The sequence below is a fragment of the Erithacus rubecula genome (assembly GCF_903797595.1).
Source record: "Erithacus rubecula genome assembly, chromosome: 3".
Taxonomy (NCBI): domain Eukaryota; kingdom Metazoa; phylum Chordata; class Aves; order Passeriformes; family Muscicapidae; genus Erithacus; species Erithacus rubecula.
This window is the reverse complement of record NC_136689.1, coordinates 46,476,639-46,494,411: the sequence shown is the minus strand read 5'-3', so window position 1 is coordinate 46,494,411 and position 17,773 is coordinate 46,476,639. Positions and strand designations below refer to the sequence as shown.

At 40.8% G+C, this 17,773-nt stretch overlaps 1 protein-coding gene across 4 annotated transcripts; it reads left to right on the top strand.

Moving 5' to 3' along the window:
• Window positions 1-615: 615 nt before the first annotated feature.
• On the top strand, window positions 616-17,487 carry LOC306800428 (uncharacterized protein). 4 transcript variants are annotated; one of them, XM_079302528.1, is made up of 11 exons: window positions 617-1,030; window positions 3,379-3,451; window positions 6,000-6,079; window positions 7,425-7,541; window positions 9,094-9,199; window positions 10,739-10,795; window positions 12,789-12,848; window positions 13,343-13,404; window positions 15,498-15,564; window positions 15,806-15,849; window positions 17,259-17,487. In XM_079302528.1, exons 4-11 carry the CDS (start codon window positions 7,480-7,482, stop codon window positions 17,407-17,409), a joined length of 609 nt encoding a protein of 202 aa, XP_079158654.1. In that variant the 5' UTR covers window positions 617-1,030; window positions 3,379-3,451; window positions 6,000-6,079; window positions 7,425-7,479; the 3' UTR covers window positions 17,410-17,487. The 4 variants fall into 4 exon arrangements, with proteins under 4 accessions (XP_079158656.1, XP_079158654.1, XP_079158655.1 ...); XM_079302530.1 differs by lacking the exon at window positions 6,000-6,079 and having other exon boundaries at window positions 616-1,030; window positions 7,421-7,541; XM_079302529.1 differs by lacking the exon at window positions 3,379-3,451.
• The last annotated feature ends 286 nt before the right edge of the window (window positions 17,488-17,773 follow it).

Here is a 17,773-nt window from a genome sequence, read left to right as displayed (position 1 = left end):
GATGCCATCCTGAGCTACCTGGACAGGCAGGAGAAGTGGGTGATGAGAATCTCATGAGCTTTAAGAAGATCAAGTACAAGGTGCTGCACCTGGGTTAGGGCAAACCCCAGTATCAGCACAGGCTGGGGGATGAACGGATTGAGAACAGTCCTGGAGAGAAAGACTTGGGGATGCTGATGGATGAGAGGCTGGACATGAGCCAGCAATGTGCCAGAAAGCCAAACATGTCCTGGGCTGCATCCAAAGCAGCATGACCAGTAGGGTGAGGAAAGGAATTCTGTCCCTCTGTCTCTCTCTGCTAATACCCCACCTACAGTGTTGTATCCAGCTCTGGGGTCTCCAGCAGAGGAAGGACACAGACCTGTTGGAGTGAATCCAAAGAGATGTCGCACCTCTCCTATGTGGAAAAGATGAGAGAATTGGAATTGTTAAGCCTGAAAGAGAGAAGCCGTCAGAGTGACCTAATTGCAGACTTTCAGTACCTGAAGGAAGCCTACAAGAAAGATTAAAAGGGACTTTTGAAAGAGCAAGTAGTGACAGGAGAAGGCCCAATGGCTTTTAATGGAAAGAGGGAAGGTGTAGATTAGATTTTAGGAAGAAATTGATTACTGTGAAAGTGGTGAGGCACTAGAACAGGTTTCTCAGGGAAGTTATGAATGTCTCATCCCTGCAAGTGTTTAAGACCATTTTGGATAGAGTTTTGAGCAAACTGATCTAGTGAAACATGTTCCTGTCCATGGCAGGGAGGGGTTGGAACTAGATGATCCTTAAGGTCACTTTCCTATCCAGGCCATTCTATGATCATGATTTTGTGATTCTATGATTCTGTGATTCTATGGTTCCATGATTCCTGGCTGCCAGGTGGGCCCTAGTGAGTGTGTAGAGAAGGCTGTTGTTGGGCATGGAACCTCACTGCCAAATCCACCCTTTGTGTCACAAAAGCTGGCAGCCCTGCTGCAATATCTCCCAATGCTCCATACCTGTAGGCACAGACATGCCAGTACTTCCTCCGAAGTAAAACATCCCTCAGGTATGCAGTAAACGATACAGTGGTTAAGTCAACAACTGTTGCTCATCTGTGTGATTTTGGGAGTAATTTTTTACCGTGCCACAGTCACATGCCAAAAACTCACACTAGAAACCAGCCTGCAACGGCCTCCTCAGTCTTTACAAGGAAAACTGCCTGATTCATACTGTCCCTTCCAGAGAAAAGCAGCAGAACTGTACAAAGTTTCCTTCTAACTACAGATTTATAAAGAGAGAGAAAAAAGTTTGAGCAAATATGCAACCACTATAACCTTTAACTTTCGTGGCATTACTATTTGGTGTGCAGTTATTTTACTTTGTGTTCAAGTAGAATCTTGAATCCCACCAGGGTGAGGATTAAGGATAAAGTATAATAATGGAACAAAATGGTACAGAAAAGGGGTATGGGGTCAGATGTGAACACAAAGTCATTGTCACCAGAAGACAGGCCTGCAACTCCTGATCTATCAGTCTTTCCTTCTCTTTCTTGCTCTTTCCCAATCCTATTCTTTCAGATGAGGAACTTTTGGTTCTTTTTCAGCTCAACAGCAGCAACAAACACTTGAAGGGTCAAAAGCATAAGAACATGATAAGGCAATCTCCTACCTCCTAGTTGGTGGTTGCAGAAAGTTTTTATAATCAGAACAACGTCTGATCTTGGAATTTGCCGATTGATTTATCATGTCCTTTCTTTAGCACCGAGAAACTGCATATTAACAGACCAGAGGTTCAACCCATTATCTGTACAATGTGCAATGTCACAGGCTGCAAATCCCTTTCAATCTCCTCTCATTAATATCTGTCTCACTGTGAACAAGAAAGTACAAGCAGCACCAAAGTGATTGAGCTAGTAAGCCTTCAGCAAGGTGCTGTTTCCTACTATGTGCAGCAACACTTCTTTGTGAGGACTATGCTTGCATCTGATGAAAATGAGAGTTGTAGACATATATCCATGGTGTTTTGCTGAGAGCAGATCAGAAGACTTGGGAAACTATTGGAACAATGAAGAGGATATGAGTCAATAAGACTTTGAAGGATAGAAGCAGCCATGGCCCTTTGTAGCTTTTATCAATCCAGGAACGCTTTGTGAATGAGAAATACAGAACAGCCTAGATTGAGGAAGGCTCCAAGGAGGCTGAAGAGTTGCAGTATCAAGATGTCAACCCAATTTACAAGAAAGATGTATTCAGTAATTTGTACAAATTTTCTTCCTGTTCATAGACCTTACCAGATGTATTCGGAACAGTCATGCTTCTTTGCATTATCTTTTTATTATTTTCTTGAACGTTTTCCCTTGGAATCAAAATTTAGTGGATTGTGTGCAGATTATTTGAACACTGAAAAGATTATTGAACTTCTACAGAAAAGCCAATGAATTGCCTTCTTTGAGGAAAAAAGGTTATTGATTCCTGTTCAAATAGAGCACTGTGGAGAGAGCAGGGCCCACTGAAAGACCTCCTTGGAGAGCTATCCCCTAGATAAGAATTGCTTAGTCATGATGACTAGGCTAAAAAATGTTTCCTTGCTTTCAAGCCCCCTGCTTTATCTCCTTGTAAAACCATTGGTCATATTCCCAAAACCGCAAACTATTGGACACTCTGTCAAGTCACACTAACCCCCTAAAAAACTTCGCTTTTACCCAGTTCAGTGGACTGTTGTTGTCCCTGGACTTCCAATTGCAATAGAAGACAATAAAGAACTCTGCAGAACTCATCTCTCTGTGCTGGCTGAAGGTACCTTGCAAGCTGAGTGAAATCACTCTAGAGCTGAAATAATTCTAAGAGCTGATCGCCTGAATACCAGGCATTGCTTGCATATTAGTACCTTGTGGCTGAAGCCAACCTGAGATGCCAGGACAGACTGTTCTCTGTGGAGCTCCCTATCCGGGTAGATCATTGGCAGCGAGGGGCTTTGACCCCAAGCCCCAGCAGCTACAGAGTGCAGTTGATTTAAGATGACCTTTACTAGCCAGAGGAGGTATGGATTTGTTTTAAAAATATTTCTTGTATCTTCCACAAGACAGAAGAGCAACAAGCAGTGGTCAAGAACAGCTACTCGAGCCTTGAGTTATCCACCGTGGCAATGAATTCTCTGGAGGGTTTATCATAGAAATAATAGAAGGACTTGGGTTAGAGGGGAACTTTCAGGATGGGACCTTTCCCATAACGCAGGATGGCATGTTTTCTGCTCCAATGTCTGAAGGGCAAAGTTAGTATACGGTGCTGGGACTGAAATAGAAAGCAACCTTTACTTCTGCTATTTCAGTAGCCAGGTTTGGGAGTAAGTTTGTCTATGGGCAGAGAGCTGTTTTTGAGGCAAAAATGATCTAATTCTGCCATTTGGGTTTTCCAGTGCTGCTAATCAGTGAAACCCGGTCAAAGTCTTTGGTCAGTGAAAAAAAGGAAGCAGCTTAGCCACAAGAAAGGTATGTTGGATACTAGAAGCAGTGAAGCCACTGAAAGCAAGAGATATATTCTGAAATTTTACAGCACATCAGCTCCTTTCCTGCAGAAGTGTACAACTTAATTTTGCAAAGAAATATGTAAATTCAAGGAACTCCAAAGCTTTATCTGATAGTTATTTTTTGTCTGTCTCTTTGCCTGGAAAAAGCACAGAAGTCTTATTCTGCTGGGAGGGTTACCAGTCTTGAGCTTTGGAACATTCTCTGGGAACTCTTTGAGTTGAAAAGATAATCCAAGAAAGACATAAAAATATCCCTCTTTTTTATTCCTGTTCAGATGTTAGCATGCAGTTTTCATGGTTGCCAAATCTAGCCTAAAAAACCACCAAAAACCATCAAACAAAAAAAAAAAAATCCAAAGGAAAACCAAGTCTTTCAAGCAACATGGAAGAGAAGCAGAGGTAATTTAAGCACTGTGTCTACTAAAAACAAAATAAAGGCATCCACTCTGTGAGTATTCATGGCAGACATTCTTTTCTGAGGTGACTTGGACATAGCACAGAATTTTAAGAAAATACCATTGAATAAACAATGAAATTGAATTTGAGAGGTCATGATGGATGCAGAGCAGTGATGAACTCAGATTTAGAAGTTCTTCACCCGTACACAAATGAGAAATCTCTGTATAAACTAAATTTAAATGACCAGTCAGCTGCACAAATGGGGACAGACATCTGTATCACAGAATAGTTGAAACCCTTGATTTTTTCAAGTGAGACCCTCTGCCCGTGGTGACCACAAGATTTTACCTTCCTTCAGAGAATGGGAGAGCTGTCCTGTGTGGGATTGCAAGTGGCACCTCAGTGTTTTCACAGAATGAAGTATGTGGTCTGTAAGAGCCAGAGTTGTCTCAAAGAAGGAAGACAGCCATAATATGTAAAGGAGCACAAGCAGAAAAAGGAATTAGAAGCAAAGGCATGAAGTCTGGAATATGACATGATTGAGACTGCCACACAAATTCAGGGAATGAGGAAATTTGAGCAGTGCAAAATCGACACTCTCTTAGAGAGAGATGAGTCTAGATTTTTCTTAGAGCCATGCCCTTCCATTTGTGAGACAGCATTTCCAATTTTCTAAATGCTGGGAGAATGGACAGAGAGGGACATGATGGCACTACAGCTCCCAGCAGGCTGTTAGGGTTAGCCATATGTGTCTGGGATGTTCAGCCTGAAGACTCTGCTTCCCTTATTGGCATCAATCCCACTGTTTTGGGGATGTCTTTAAAAGAGCCAATGAATGGGATGGCTAGATGGCTGATGCTTTCTATCGAGTTAGCTGAGCACTAAACCTAAACATACTACACCTGAGTTACAGCTGCTAAAACTGCAGTCATTGTGGATATGCTTGAGGATTGGGGTCTACCAGGAGAGCCCCATAGCACTGGTGTTTCGTGCATTGCTGAGTTGATCACTGCCTGAAAGAACTAGCAGTCAAAGGTGGCAATTAAGACAATGCCTCTTTGAGGAAATATCTGTTGCTATTTAAATTGAGCCAAGCCAATGTCCTCCTAATTACCTAGGCCTCTTGTCTCATGTCCTACACCATTACTGCTTCAGTCACTGCCCCTCTGTACCACCCTGCTTATAATATCTTAAGGCTACACTCCCACTAACTCTCTAGTTAAAACATGGCTTCTTCCTGAAAGGCTGGATGCCATTCCCATCTCCAAGGGTTCTTAGAAGTGGACACAAAGCCAAAACTATCGTATGTTAGGCAGTTATATTTTGTTTTCTCCCTAGTCTTTTACATGCATGTGTTCACGAACATATACAAACACCGCAACATCCTTGTTTTGACAGCCTTGATTCATAGTCCATAGCTGAACATCATTGAATACAGGTTTTAGAAGTCTGAACTAAAAATGCCTGCTCCCTGCTAACATCACACACCTACACAACAAAAACAGTGCAAATTGCCATGAGACCCAGCTCTCTGGTTCCCATTTTGCAGTCATGCCAATGGACTTCAAAAGAAGTCTTCAGTGCACTACACTAGCCCATCCCTAGGAGTTGATGCAGAGACTCAGAATGTCTCTAATATACAAACAGGCACCAAAACAAACTCAGAATGAATATAAAACAGCATCAGTAGCAACATCAAAATCATTGTTCCATTTAAAACTAAACTGAGAATTTAATTTAGGGACTAGTGGAAATAATGCTTGCTACAGCTGATCAGACATGTATTGCAGCAATATTTGATCCATTGAATCTCATTGAATTGATTGAATCTCATACATTAGCATGTAGCACTGCATCTAAATTTAGCTCCTCAGAGACTGCCTCTGAAAAGTGACAGCCTAGCTGGGCTGCTCAAAACAGACCTCAGCAATAGCATGCCAAATTAAGCTGTCATGAGCCAGCAGCTTGCTGTATCAACTGCTTCAGAGACTGATCCCAGGTTTTGTCCACCACACAGGTTTTGTTGAAAAAGTTAAAAGTTTTGACATTATATTCATCTCCTATAGAAGCACATGGTTTAATTAATAAATTCTTGCGTTTATTTAGTTTAGGATGTTTGTGGGCTTAATTTAATAGAGTTGTACAGCAAGATATGTACTCTGCTTGGTCAGCAAGAGCTCTGAGGTGTTAAGTTGCATGATTCTGCTTGTAGACTATGCCCGTATAAAAATATATCTGACTTCACAAGGATGCATTACTTCCAATCAATCCCTTCAGCTGTATGTGCATTATGTTGCAGATATCATCCTATCTCCTGCTGTTCACTGCACAGTTAATCCTTCTGCCACTCAGATTACTTTTTGGTGGACCTACTGTGATGCATTCTAAAAATAGGAGGACCTGAGATGTCAAAAAATAATTGCTTTTCAGTTTCCACTGAGACTGTCTCAAGGGAGGAGAAAAATGCCCTCTTTAGCATTTAATATATAACCATTTGTTTAATATATAACCATTTGTTCATTAAAGCACTTAACTGACTGTCACTGAAGTAGTGGCACACTGAATTTTCTGCTTAGTAAAAGTTAGCAAGAAGTAAGCCAACATTATTTTAAGTCTCTACTGTGTTACTATTGAATGTTGCTAGCTTTTTCAAGGGCCTAGCTGCATGTTTCCTGTTTTGAGTAAGGAAGTCCAGTACATGCTTTTTGTAGCAGGAGTCATAGAGTTTTTAATAGATTTAAAATTTGATTGGCATGATATAAGGCCCAATTTTAAAAGCACACAGTTAAGTTCAAGCACTATTATTCTCATTCAAGCTGGTCATTATTCCTTTGCCTAAGTGTTTTCTCAATCTGAGTCCTGAATATGAAGCAGTCCTGTGTTACAAAATTGGTTGCTCCAGCTCCAGCAACCTCTTCTCCAGCAGCCTAGATGCTTTGCTGACAAAACCAAAGAGGGAAGTTTTATAGATCCTTCGCAACAAGAATTAATAGTGCCAATGATGGGACAGGTATCTAAGAGAATCACCATCAGGAGAAAATAAGAAGCCAAAATCAACAAGTTTTACACCTTGCTTGGTTGCATGAAGGGTTTGGGATCTGTGAACTGCCAGAGGAGGGTGCCCCTAAGAGCAAAACCCTGCAGGTAAGGCAGTGGGGCTGGGAGCTGTGGTGGGATTGAGGGGGTAGTGTGAGGACCAGCCCTGCTTGCCCTGCTCAACCTGAACTGAACAGCACTCACCCTTTGTGTTTGCATTTTCCAGTTTTATGCTGTTACTGCTATGAAATAAATTGTATTGCTCTATTAGAGCTTGGTATGAGATTGGTTTTGTACCAGCCTGCCTCAACATCTGAAAAACATCTGATATTACTAATATATGAGACAACCTGCTGTGAAGTCTGTCAGATATGAAAAATTTCGGAGGGCAAATTATATAGTCGTCCTGAGCATCTCATTCAAGCTCTGCAGGAGATGGGACATAACATAGTATTTTGTGTCAAACAGCAGATTTTTCTGTGAAATGTTTTTGTAGGAAGATACTGCTTTCATATGTGACCTCATCCACATAGTGCAAAGACAGATCTCAGCAAGATGGATTCCAAACTTCTCAATGAAAACAAGCAGCCTTGCAGTGAAAACCGACATTACAAAAAGTGAGTGCAACCTGAGCAAATTCCCTCATTATTATGACTTCCAGAGCAAGCAGAAAACAAATAACTCTAAACTGGGAAGATCTGTTGACTCCCTTGAGGGCAGACAGATCCTGCAGAGAGGAGATGGAGAGATAGAAAATTAGAGAGATGGAAAATCACCAATCATATGAAGTTTACAAAGGTGAATGATGGATTCTGCACCCGGGATGGGGCAACCCTGGTTGTGTGCACAGACTGGGGAATGAGAGGCTGGAAAGTATTACTGTGCAAATGGACTTAGGGGTCCTGGTCAAGTTGAACATGAGTCAGCAGGAAGGCAACATGGCAACCAGAAAGGCAGCCATGTCTTGGGGTGCATCAGGCAAAGTATGGCCGGCTAGGCAGAGGAGGGTGAGTGTTGAGAGGAGAGGAGAGGAGAGGAGAGGAGAGGAGAGGAGAGGAGAGGAGAGGAGAGGAGAGGAGAGGAGAGGAGAGGAGAGGAGAGGAGAGGAGAGGAGAGGAGAGGAGAGGAGAGGAGAGGAGAGGAGAGGAGAGGAGAGGAGAGGAGAGGAGAGGAGAGGAGAGGAGAGGAGAGGAGAGGAGAGGAGAGGAGAGGAGAGGAGAGGAGAGGAGAGGAGAGGAGAGGAGAGGAGAGGAGAGGAGAGGAGAGGAGAGGAGAGGAGAGGAGAGGAGAGGAGAGGAGAGGAGAGGAGAGGAGAGGAGAGGAGAGGAGAGGAGAGGAGAGATCTCATTTCAATCTACAACATCCCTATGAGAGAAAGAGTGGGGCAGGTACTGGTGATGAGTGACAGGACCTGAGGGAATGATCTGAAGCTGGTTCTTCACCCAGAGGGTGGTTAGACCCTGGAACAGGCCCCCCAGGGAATGATGACAATACCAGCCTTACAGAGTTTAAGAAGCATTTGGACAGTGCTCTCAGGCACATGGTGTCACTCTTGAGGCGACATGCGGAGGGTCAGGGGCTGGATTCAATGGTCCTGATGAATCTCTTCCAACTCAGCATTTCCCATGCTTCTGTGATTTTAAGATTCTATGAAACAACTTTAGAGTACTTAGCATAATAAAGTTGTGAAGCAGGCATTTTTGGGTGTAAGGTAGGTCTGAGCAGAAATACAGGCATTTCCCAGACCACTCAAATCTCACCAAGAAAACACGATTTCTTTTGGAGCTTTTGTCAGCTTCCTTCTTCTTGTTCAGCTAAAATAAATGTGAGATAAGGTTGTTCCTTATATATTTGGTGCACCCATTTCTTCATTGACTCAAACAATGAAAAAGTACAGAAAAATGTGAATGCAATAAAATGCTTTAGAAAGTTCACCAAAGTTGATCAAACATTGTTTAAAAATAGGATAAGGCAGTGTTATATTGATTCAGATATTTTATCATCACCTCATGTAACTACAAAAAGCATGTGGGAGCAGAAATGAAATGCAAATGGTATGGTGAAATTTGGATTTCTGTTTTAATGCTCTTGCACCTGCTTTGCCTGTTTTCATCCAACCAGAACAGTGGCCCAAGCTGTAATACTTCACCTGACAGACTAATTCTGTAGTTTTCAGACATCACCTGTGTCCCCAAGGATGAAGATGGGACAGAAAGAAGTTGCAGATTTCACTTCTCCAATGGGCAAGAAAGAATTGGATAGGCAGACAAAGGAGGTAGGATGGAGACTTCTAATGGGTCATTGGCCAAGGACCCCAAACCATCTTGTAATACCTGCAGCTGATTCATGGTGAAAATGTGAGCAAATTATTTATACTGCCTTGGTCTCACTGTTGGCAGAATTTTTCCGGGTGATTTGAAATACCTTTGACCCTCTGTTTCATGTGCTTTTTATGCAGAGAAGGGGGCAGAGCACGCATACAATCACACACAAACATATTAACTGACAGCAACATGTCAAAAGAAAACTTGTGAGAGCAGGCAATATTCTACTTTTGCTAATTGCAAAAAAGGAATGTACATACATTATGTACTTTCCAAATGCTGTGAATTTCCTGAAAATTAAAGACCACTGGAAAATAATGCCAAATATGATTTAAAGTATTTAAGGATTTACCTTGAGAACAGCCTTCATTTTTCCAATGTTCTTAAGTGACACCTATTGTTATCATAATGTTTCGGGCATGTTTTGAAAATCATGTCCTTGATGGGAAGCATAACTAAAATGGCTGTTCCTGCAAAGACAATTAGAAATGTTTGCATTTTTGTGCAAGTTAATTTCATGACTAGGCTTCACAGGGGAACTGTCACTTCTCTGAACAAAATGCGCAGGTGGAAAGAATCAAGAATCCTTGTATAAAGACAATGGAGGGAAAACCCTACTCTTCACTGCATTTTTTGTTCTTAATAATGTATATTTTAAACATATTCTCATGACATATATTTGATTTAAATTTTTAGATTGCTGTATTTCAGGAATGCAAATTTCTCAAGCATCAACATGTTCTGTGTTCAGAGGACATAAAAAATTTGCAGGCAAGTGGTCAAATTATAACTTATTCTGCTGTTAATGATTTGATAAATACTGTAGCACACACATTTTGCACATTTTTACTCGGTGCCCAGAAATGTCCCTACACTCCTTTTTCTCAAGGGTTGGTTAACTAGAGCACAAGCATTTTTCTGGGGAAGAATGCGGGTGGAAAACACACTCTTTGGTTATAAAACAGGAACTAACTTGTGGTATGCAGGATCCTTAACCAGGGATAGCATTTGGTACACCAGGTGTTCTACACGCATAAGGAAAAATCCAGTTCCTCATTTACAAGCTTTTCAGTTTAGACACAAGCATAAGAATGCCAGAGACTAGAGTTGCTTTTATTGGTAAAAACAAGCAGGAGTATGTTTTTTTTCTTGTTCAGCTGGCTCTTCCACTGGTTTCTATGAATAACTGCAGTAAGGAATGGGTTGTAGGCTGAATTCATGAACACATACATACATACACACATTTTCCCCATCTTCTTGTTTGTAAAACAAATAACTGGTATAGGAAGGATTTTATTTGGGTTGGGGTTTTTTTCTGAATGGAATGAAACCAAATAGCATAATTAACATCAATAATATCTGTAGTTAGGTTTGAGACATACAAAACTTACATTGAGACTTATTTTTAGTCTCCCATCTCACTAACCCTGTGACTGCCTTGTGTCTCATTCTATCCACCCTCACCCACTGCTAACCCGTTTTATTCACAGTTGTGTTTGCAGGAGCCATTGAGAAGATTGGAAGAAAAGAATGACAAACTTATAAAGGTATGAAAATGGTCTTGTAAAGAAAGAAATAGTTATGGTATGTGATGAAAGAGTATGAAGATCAACTATAAAAATATTTAAAATAGATTGTAAGTTTGAACTTTCCTTGGAACAATGAAGATCATGAAGGGCAGCTCTGTGACGTGCAACTCTGTCCAGAAAATGGCACAGCAAAGAATTTGCTGGCTATCACTACCATAACAAAACTCCCCTGTTGTGCTGTCTCTGAATGCAACAATGTCTTGAGAACAGAGTTTTGGATGAGTCACAGCAGATTCAAGTTTGTGGCATACTGAGTCTTTGGGGATTCTTCTAACTCTGATCAAGGTGGATCCCAAATTATTTGGTCCCAAGGCATGCAGTTATCCACAAGAGATTTACATAGTCCACCTTTCTTTAATGAATATCAGCAGGTAACTGAACAGTTTTCAAATTTACATTCTCCTAAACTCCAATTTTGTGGACACAACTCTGACTTCCTGACAAGATGCTTTCTTCTTCTGTTTTACCATAGGAACAAATACTAGCACCTTAGTTTCTCCCTTCAGTGGAAGGTGCCTTGGATTTCTAAACACACAGCTAGGATTTAAATTAACCTCCTAGGACTAAAATCTTCCACATACCTTCAACTTCCATAAGATTTTTTAAAAGTGAAGTGATAAAAAAAACAGAGTGTTTTGACTTATACACTAATTTTCCTGCCTCCTCCCCTCCGCTTGACTGGCTGATTGTTTCTTTTTGTGCAGTAGGAACAGGTGATCTTTTTCCCAACAAAACAATTAAATGCAAGTTCTTGTCATAACAAAATTTACAGCAAAGCTTTGAAATGGTGCCCATGTCTGTGATTTCATGGAAAGCTACAGAAAAGCAGCAGTTTTATGTAGGAAAGGCCTTCATAAACTAAGCCTTCTTGATTTGTGAGTCAGCAGAGTCATTAGGTCACAGAATATTTTAGGGAAGGGATTGGGGGTGGGGGGTATGTTTGGTCTGACTTCCCACAGAAAGCTCAAACAACAGTGTTCAAGTCTACATCCAACTGGGCTGTAAAAACCTCAGGGACAGAGCCTTTCCATCCTCCTGGCCACTCTGTGGCCTTACTCCCTCAGGTACCTTTGGGAATGTGGCATCCACATATTCAAAGTAAACATTGCCAAGGGGAGGAAGAGAACCCCTTCCCTTTGGCTGTGCTTCTGCCCACAGGGGTGGGAGGTGCTGTTCCTCTTCACTGCCAGGGTACACTGGGGGCTCACACTCAGCTCCTCTCCCACCAACCTCCAGGCCTTTCCCACACTCCCCGATTCCTGAGGATGTTTTTCTGCTCAGGGTGTTCTGCGTCCCACAAGTTACTGAGCCCTGCACGGTGTTTTCAGTGACAGAAGAGTCAGGAACTTGGTTGATGCATGTACATCTTGTCCAAGTACATGACTGCACAGGCAGTGTCACCCCTGCCACCATCCCCTCAGCATTAGCTCACACAAGCATGGCTAAGCAGAGCTGCAGTTGACTCTGCAGCACCACTTATCCCCAGTGACAGATGCCTGTCACACCAGTCTGACATGTAATGCAGGCACTGCAGAGCATTAACTCCTGATGATAATGAAAAAAATTCCTCCCTAGTGGTCACAAGCAGATTGCCTCTGTAGATGCTGTGGTTCTGATAAAAGTTATAGCACCCCTCAAAGCATTTATCTCAGCATGGACACCAGCTTCAGCTTCTGTCACCTATCCTGCTGTCTATTTTTGCCAAACTAATAGGAATTTTATCTCTGTAAGATTTTCCTTTACTGCTGAGACAAACTACAATTTCTGGGGCTAGAACAACTGTCAAACACACAGTGTGATCACATAATCCTAATTTTTGATAAATGTTTGATGGATATAAAGTGCTAATTTGTAGCTTTTTAGTAAAGTCTTTGCATTTAAAATGTAACCAAGAGTAGTTTTAATATTAAAATTTTTACCTTAACAAATTATAATTTTTATTGGCTTTTAGGAAAAAAAAATAATATTGGAAGGAAGAAAATTAATCATACAACAGGAAAAAATCTTAAAGGTATGATGTCTTATTGCATATAACAGTATGTGCTCTTTTTTCATTTAGACTATCACCATTCTAGAATATTTTTTTAAAAAGTAATTACAAGAGAAATAAATAGAGATGCAATAGAGTCAAAAATCTAGCACAGGTAAGTGTGGAGAGTAGGCTTGCCATTAGTCTCCAAGATACAAAAATTTAATACTGAGAAGTTTCAGATTACAAATTTTTCAGACTATAGTCTGCAAACCAGCAAGACTCTTTTTAAAACAACTAGCCATGTATTATTTAGAACGTAAGTAATCCAGAAAGTTACTACAATATAAAACTAACACCACAAGGGCAGATTCCTGAAGATTTCAATCAGACCAAATTTGGGAGATCAGGATATAATACCTGCAAGGTCAGCACTGGTGGTGATTTCATGCTAATAAGCTTTGACTTGACTTTTATTGCACACCAGACCAATGGACTAATACTAAGATTGTTTGCTTTTCCTTTGGACTTTTAAGGACATGCAGATAAAAATAAACCACTTGCACAAGCAGCTCAAGCACCCTGAACTAATTGGGTGGTAAGTATTAGCAAGGCCCTCTATTTTGTGTTTCTTTTTTAAAGTATCCAGAATGTTTCAACATTTGCCATATGTGAAGCACATGTTATTGATTTTTAGTTAATATGGTTTATGCAACCTCGAACAAACACCTCATATTTATGTAGAACAGCTTCTTTTTCTGTCACATAATCATCCAAACACAGAAGTGCAAATCACATTTAGATTTGGAAAGTTCTGTCTCATTTTTCAGCAGATTCCAAGAATAGCTTATCTTTTACTCAGAAAACCAAAGTTGTAGGGCATATTATTTAAAATTTTCTTTTCTAATAACCTGTAAGAAGGTTCATAGCAGTACTTTGCAGAGTAAGAAGCAAAAGCAGCAGCCTGAACAGCAGGAGCAAAGGCTGCAGCTATATGCTTATTTTCAGAGCAAGTGCTCTCTCTTCATGACCAGAGCTCAAGTGGCTGTAGTTTCCTTTAAGTATCAAGGTTATACAGGATTTTGGAATTTCAAACCACCATGTCTAAGTACAGAGCCCAGCACTAGGCTTCTCACTCTAACTTTCTCAACTACACTGCAATGCAGAAATCCTCCAGCTCCAGAAAACATGAGGGGTTAAGTATTCCTTCTAGCAATCACTACCAAATTAAGCTCCAAGTACAATGTGCCAGCAGGAACTATGAACCCAGTTTAAAAGCTCCTCTTTCAGTTCTCTAAAGCGTCTGAGATTCAATTTTGTGTTCTGTGTTTTGCAGAGAAGACCTGTGCAATGATATTATGTATGCACTGCATTAACTGTAAGGACAGAGACTACATTATAATACAAAGGTTAAAACAATAAGCATTTTGAAGTGAATCTACTGCTTGCAATAGTACAGCTATCCCCACACCTGAGAGGCACTACAGAACTATCTTAATTACTGTGGTGCTTCCACCCGGCTAAGTCATCAGAGAAGGCAATTACCAGATCTTATCTTGCCACCATGGTAGCACATTTGATGGGAGGAATCTAGTAATACTAACACTTGCCTGCATAAAACAATCTACTTAGTGTTAACTCTATGCTGTTGGTATGTTCTCTTACCACTGTGTGGCAACTTCAGGATTGATTAGTTTTGCCTGTTATCCAAGACTGGATGAACCCATGAATTCTGCTACACAGTTCTGCACTGTATTTCCTATGAAAGTGGACCAAGTTAAAAGGGTTCACAAATTAGGTGCTTACAGACACATGAAAAGGTACAATATCTCACTACAAGAACTTTGAGGCTCTCTGTAAATTGTTGGATAATATGGAGCAGAGGGATATATAGCACACCAGCCCTGAAATGATCATGTTGGAAATCACTCTTTTTGCTAAGAGAAAAAACTCAAAGGAATTGCAGATTCCAATAGAAGCCTTGGGAGCAGAAAGCAAGTAAAAGAAGGAAAAGATGAAAAAGAATGCACAAGATAAAAGACATGTGCTTTGGTGGAAGAGGAAATTTGAGCAGCCTGGCAGTAAAAGCTGTCAGGACAAAAAATCCTGATCTTGTTAGGACAGTTTAAGTGAAATCAGTGCTTGGCCATAAAATTTGGTGTGTGCCTCTCCTTGTCCTTGCTATTGCTCCTGAAGGCTGACTCCATTTTGGGAATCATTATTTGTTTTCCAATGCTTAGGGGGCTGCTGAAGACAGATCCTTTTTGAAAGCTATCCCCAGACACCATGGTCTAGAGGTCCTTGCTCCTGCCCAATCAAAACAAAGTAAAAAGAGGTTCAAAATGAAATGTAATAATATGTACTTTTAGAGCGAAGAAACCAAAACATGTTCAATCTAGTAAAATCAGATTTAATATTAAGGGAATTGGGAGGGAGGGAGAAATTAAATATTTCTTACAAAGTTTTCAAAGAAACTGCTTGGCTTTGCAATTAATCTAGTCTTTACTTTTATGCTGCTGCTGTGAGATACTTTTTAACACAATTGCCTTTGTAATGAGAAGCAGTAAAAAAACTCTTTTCCACAACCCTGGCATCTGTTAGGTTGCAGCTCCTTCTCATGCTGTAACTTTATCAACTTGCAATGAGCTGAGTTAGATGCAATCTCTGTTGGTGTTTCTTTTTCCTCCACAGCCAAGAGAGAGAGAAAATCTACAACTGTCTCAGCTCTCCCACCCAGAAGACAGCTATGGTGAAATGGGTAAAAGAGAACTGCATTGTTCTCATTATACCTACACTTGTAGGGCACCCTCCATCTCTCTTTGTTCCAAGCTGGAAACATCCTGTTTCATTAGATTAATTTTTGAGTTTTTAATTTCCTGTGTCTCAGGGTCTCCACTTCTTGCTCAGTGTGGTTAGTATGCAAATTTTTCAATTTGTTGTCCTAGAAGTCAGAAAACTGATTTTCAAAGTGATTCGTGCCTTTTTTTCCCCCTTTCTAGACCCAGAAATCTGGCCACCTAAAAAAATTCTGCTTCTCTCTTGGGTAGGTTGAATGTTCCCTTTGCATGCGCATTTAGTTACACTTGGAGTAACCACAGAGATAAGATTGTTCTGACTAGTGCTGGATCATCATGGGAGAAACAGTGTAGACGAAAAAGAGAAATGTGATGCAAGTGTAGAGTGGTGGGTATGCAAAATTAGTGGATCAGCAGGTTGAAAACACTGGGTGTAAACACTGTTCTGGTCTTGGGTAATTTCCTTATGTATCTGCTCACCTGTCATATCTGAGAAAGCAGCAATAATGTGCATGCTGGCAAATGTTTCTTTCCCTCCTCCTGAAGAAGAAAGGGAGTAAGGCTGAAAGTTTAACCATTTGTTTCGCTCCCCCTGGGAATACCATTATCAGCCCTTCATTGAACCATTTGGCTGCCATACTCCCCTCACCAGATGGATACTGAGGGGTTGCTGGTGGACTTCCAGCTGCCTGGACCGAAGTAATGTGGGCTTCCTGAGCCTCAGGGCAAGTGAATGCATTTCTCTATTTTCCTATTTTTGGCTGAAGGTTTGAGGAAAAGAAGATATTTATGAGTGGATTTTTTAGTTAGCCACTTTGTGGCGAGGGAACAGCTGTTTCTGAAGTTATTTACAGATTACCTGGTAAAGGTCGATGGTGTGAGAGTCACCAACTGTTGCTCATTTTCTTTGTCCCTTTCCACTAACACTGGCAGGAGTGTCTACCAAGACACATTGTCCTTTCTACAATAGTTTTGTAGTGCCTTTGTAAAAGGAAAGCAACCTTCAGTTTGCTTCTATCTGGTAGGAAGCAGTAAAATGGATCTTGCAGGTAGTTGTCCAGAAAATGGATAAATTGTTTTTTCCCTTCCTGAGGGGAGATAAACATTTTTTCGCTGTTGCACAGCCAAACAAAATTAGCAAGTACTTATGGCTTTTTAAATTTGTGAGGCTTCATTTCTGTTTAAATTCGAGCATTTTCACATCAGGAAGATGTGCATGCCAACATGGAGCATTCACCTGTGGGATTAGCATTCCAAAAGGAGCACATAAAAGCACTGGGTTTGTCAGAACAGAACAATGAAGAAGTGGCTTGTACTAAGAGCACTGATGGGACTAGCACTGATGGGGGACCTTAGGCAAATTTCTTCCCTTCAGGCTTCAGTTGCCCACTTGTAAAGTGAAGATAGTATTAATTTTGTCTGCTCTGTGTCCTTATGTGTTTACACCACAAAAATTTTGATGGCAAGAGCCATTGTTAAGTGTTAAACTCTTGCCGAGGATGGACTCAATATTGCCAGCAAAAGGAAGGAAGGATTCTCCTTTGACCAGGGCAAAAATTTACAAGATTATATGCTTTGATACTTTTTAATATTAATAGAGCTTTTTTACAATGCCTGTAATTTTTTTTTGTGCGTTTATCTTTCTCTCTTGTTGCAGGAACTCTGTGTGGCTCTTTGTCAGGTACTTACTGTACTGTGTCTGCTTGTGCTTAACACTTCTCTTGGTTTATAAACACCTTCCTGATCCTACCTGGGCATATGAGCTGGACATACCAGACAGTATCTGCCATCAGCCATGGACACACTAAGCCTAGAATATTTTAAAGACTCCAGGCTGGATTTCTGTAAGGTTGCCATATTGCTTCTGGGAAGACCAGCACTCTAAAATAAAGCATCTATAAATGCTAAAAGCATATGGTAATATCTGTCTTTTCTGTGAGAAATTAATTAGCTCCTCAGAGGAGAAAACTAAAGCCTAAAACTAAAGAGTATCTTGCTGAGTGCAAGTTCAAGAGGATTTAGTGGTTTGCTGTAAGAGGTGGGTCTGAGATGCTTCAACATCCACATTCTGATCTACTCCCCAAATCCCTGAATGTCCTGTCCCCATCACCACAGGCATGACTGTAACAAATCTGTAATTAAATCTAAATAGGATCTTCTGTTAATGCAAAT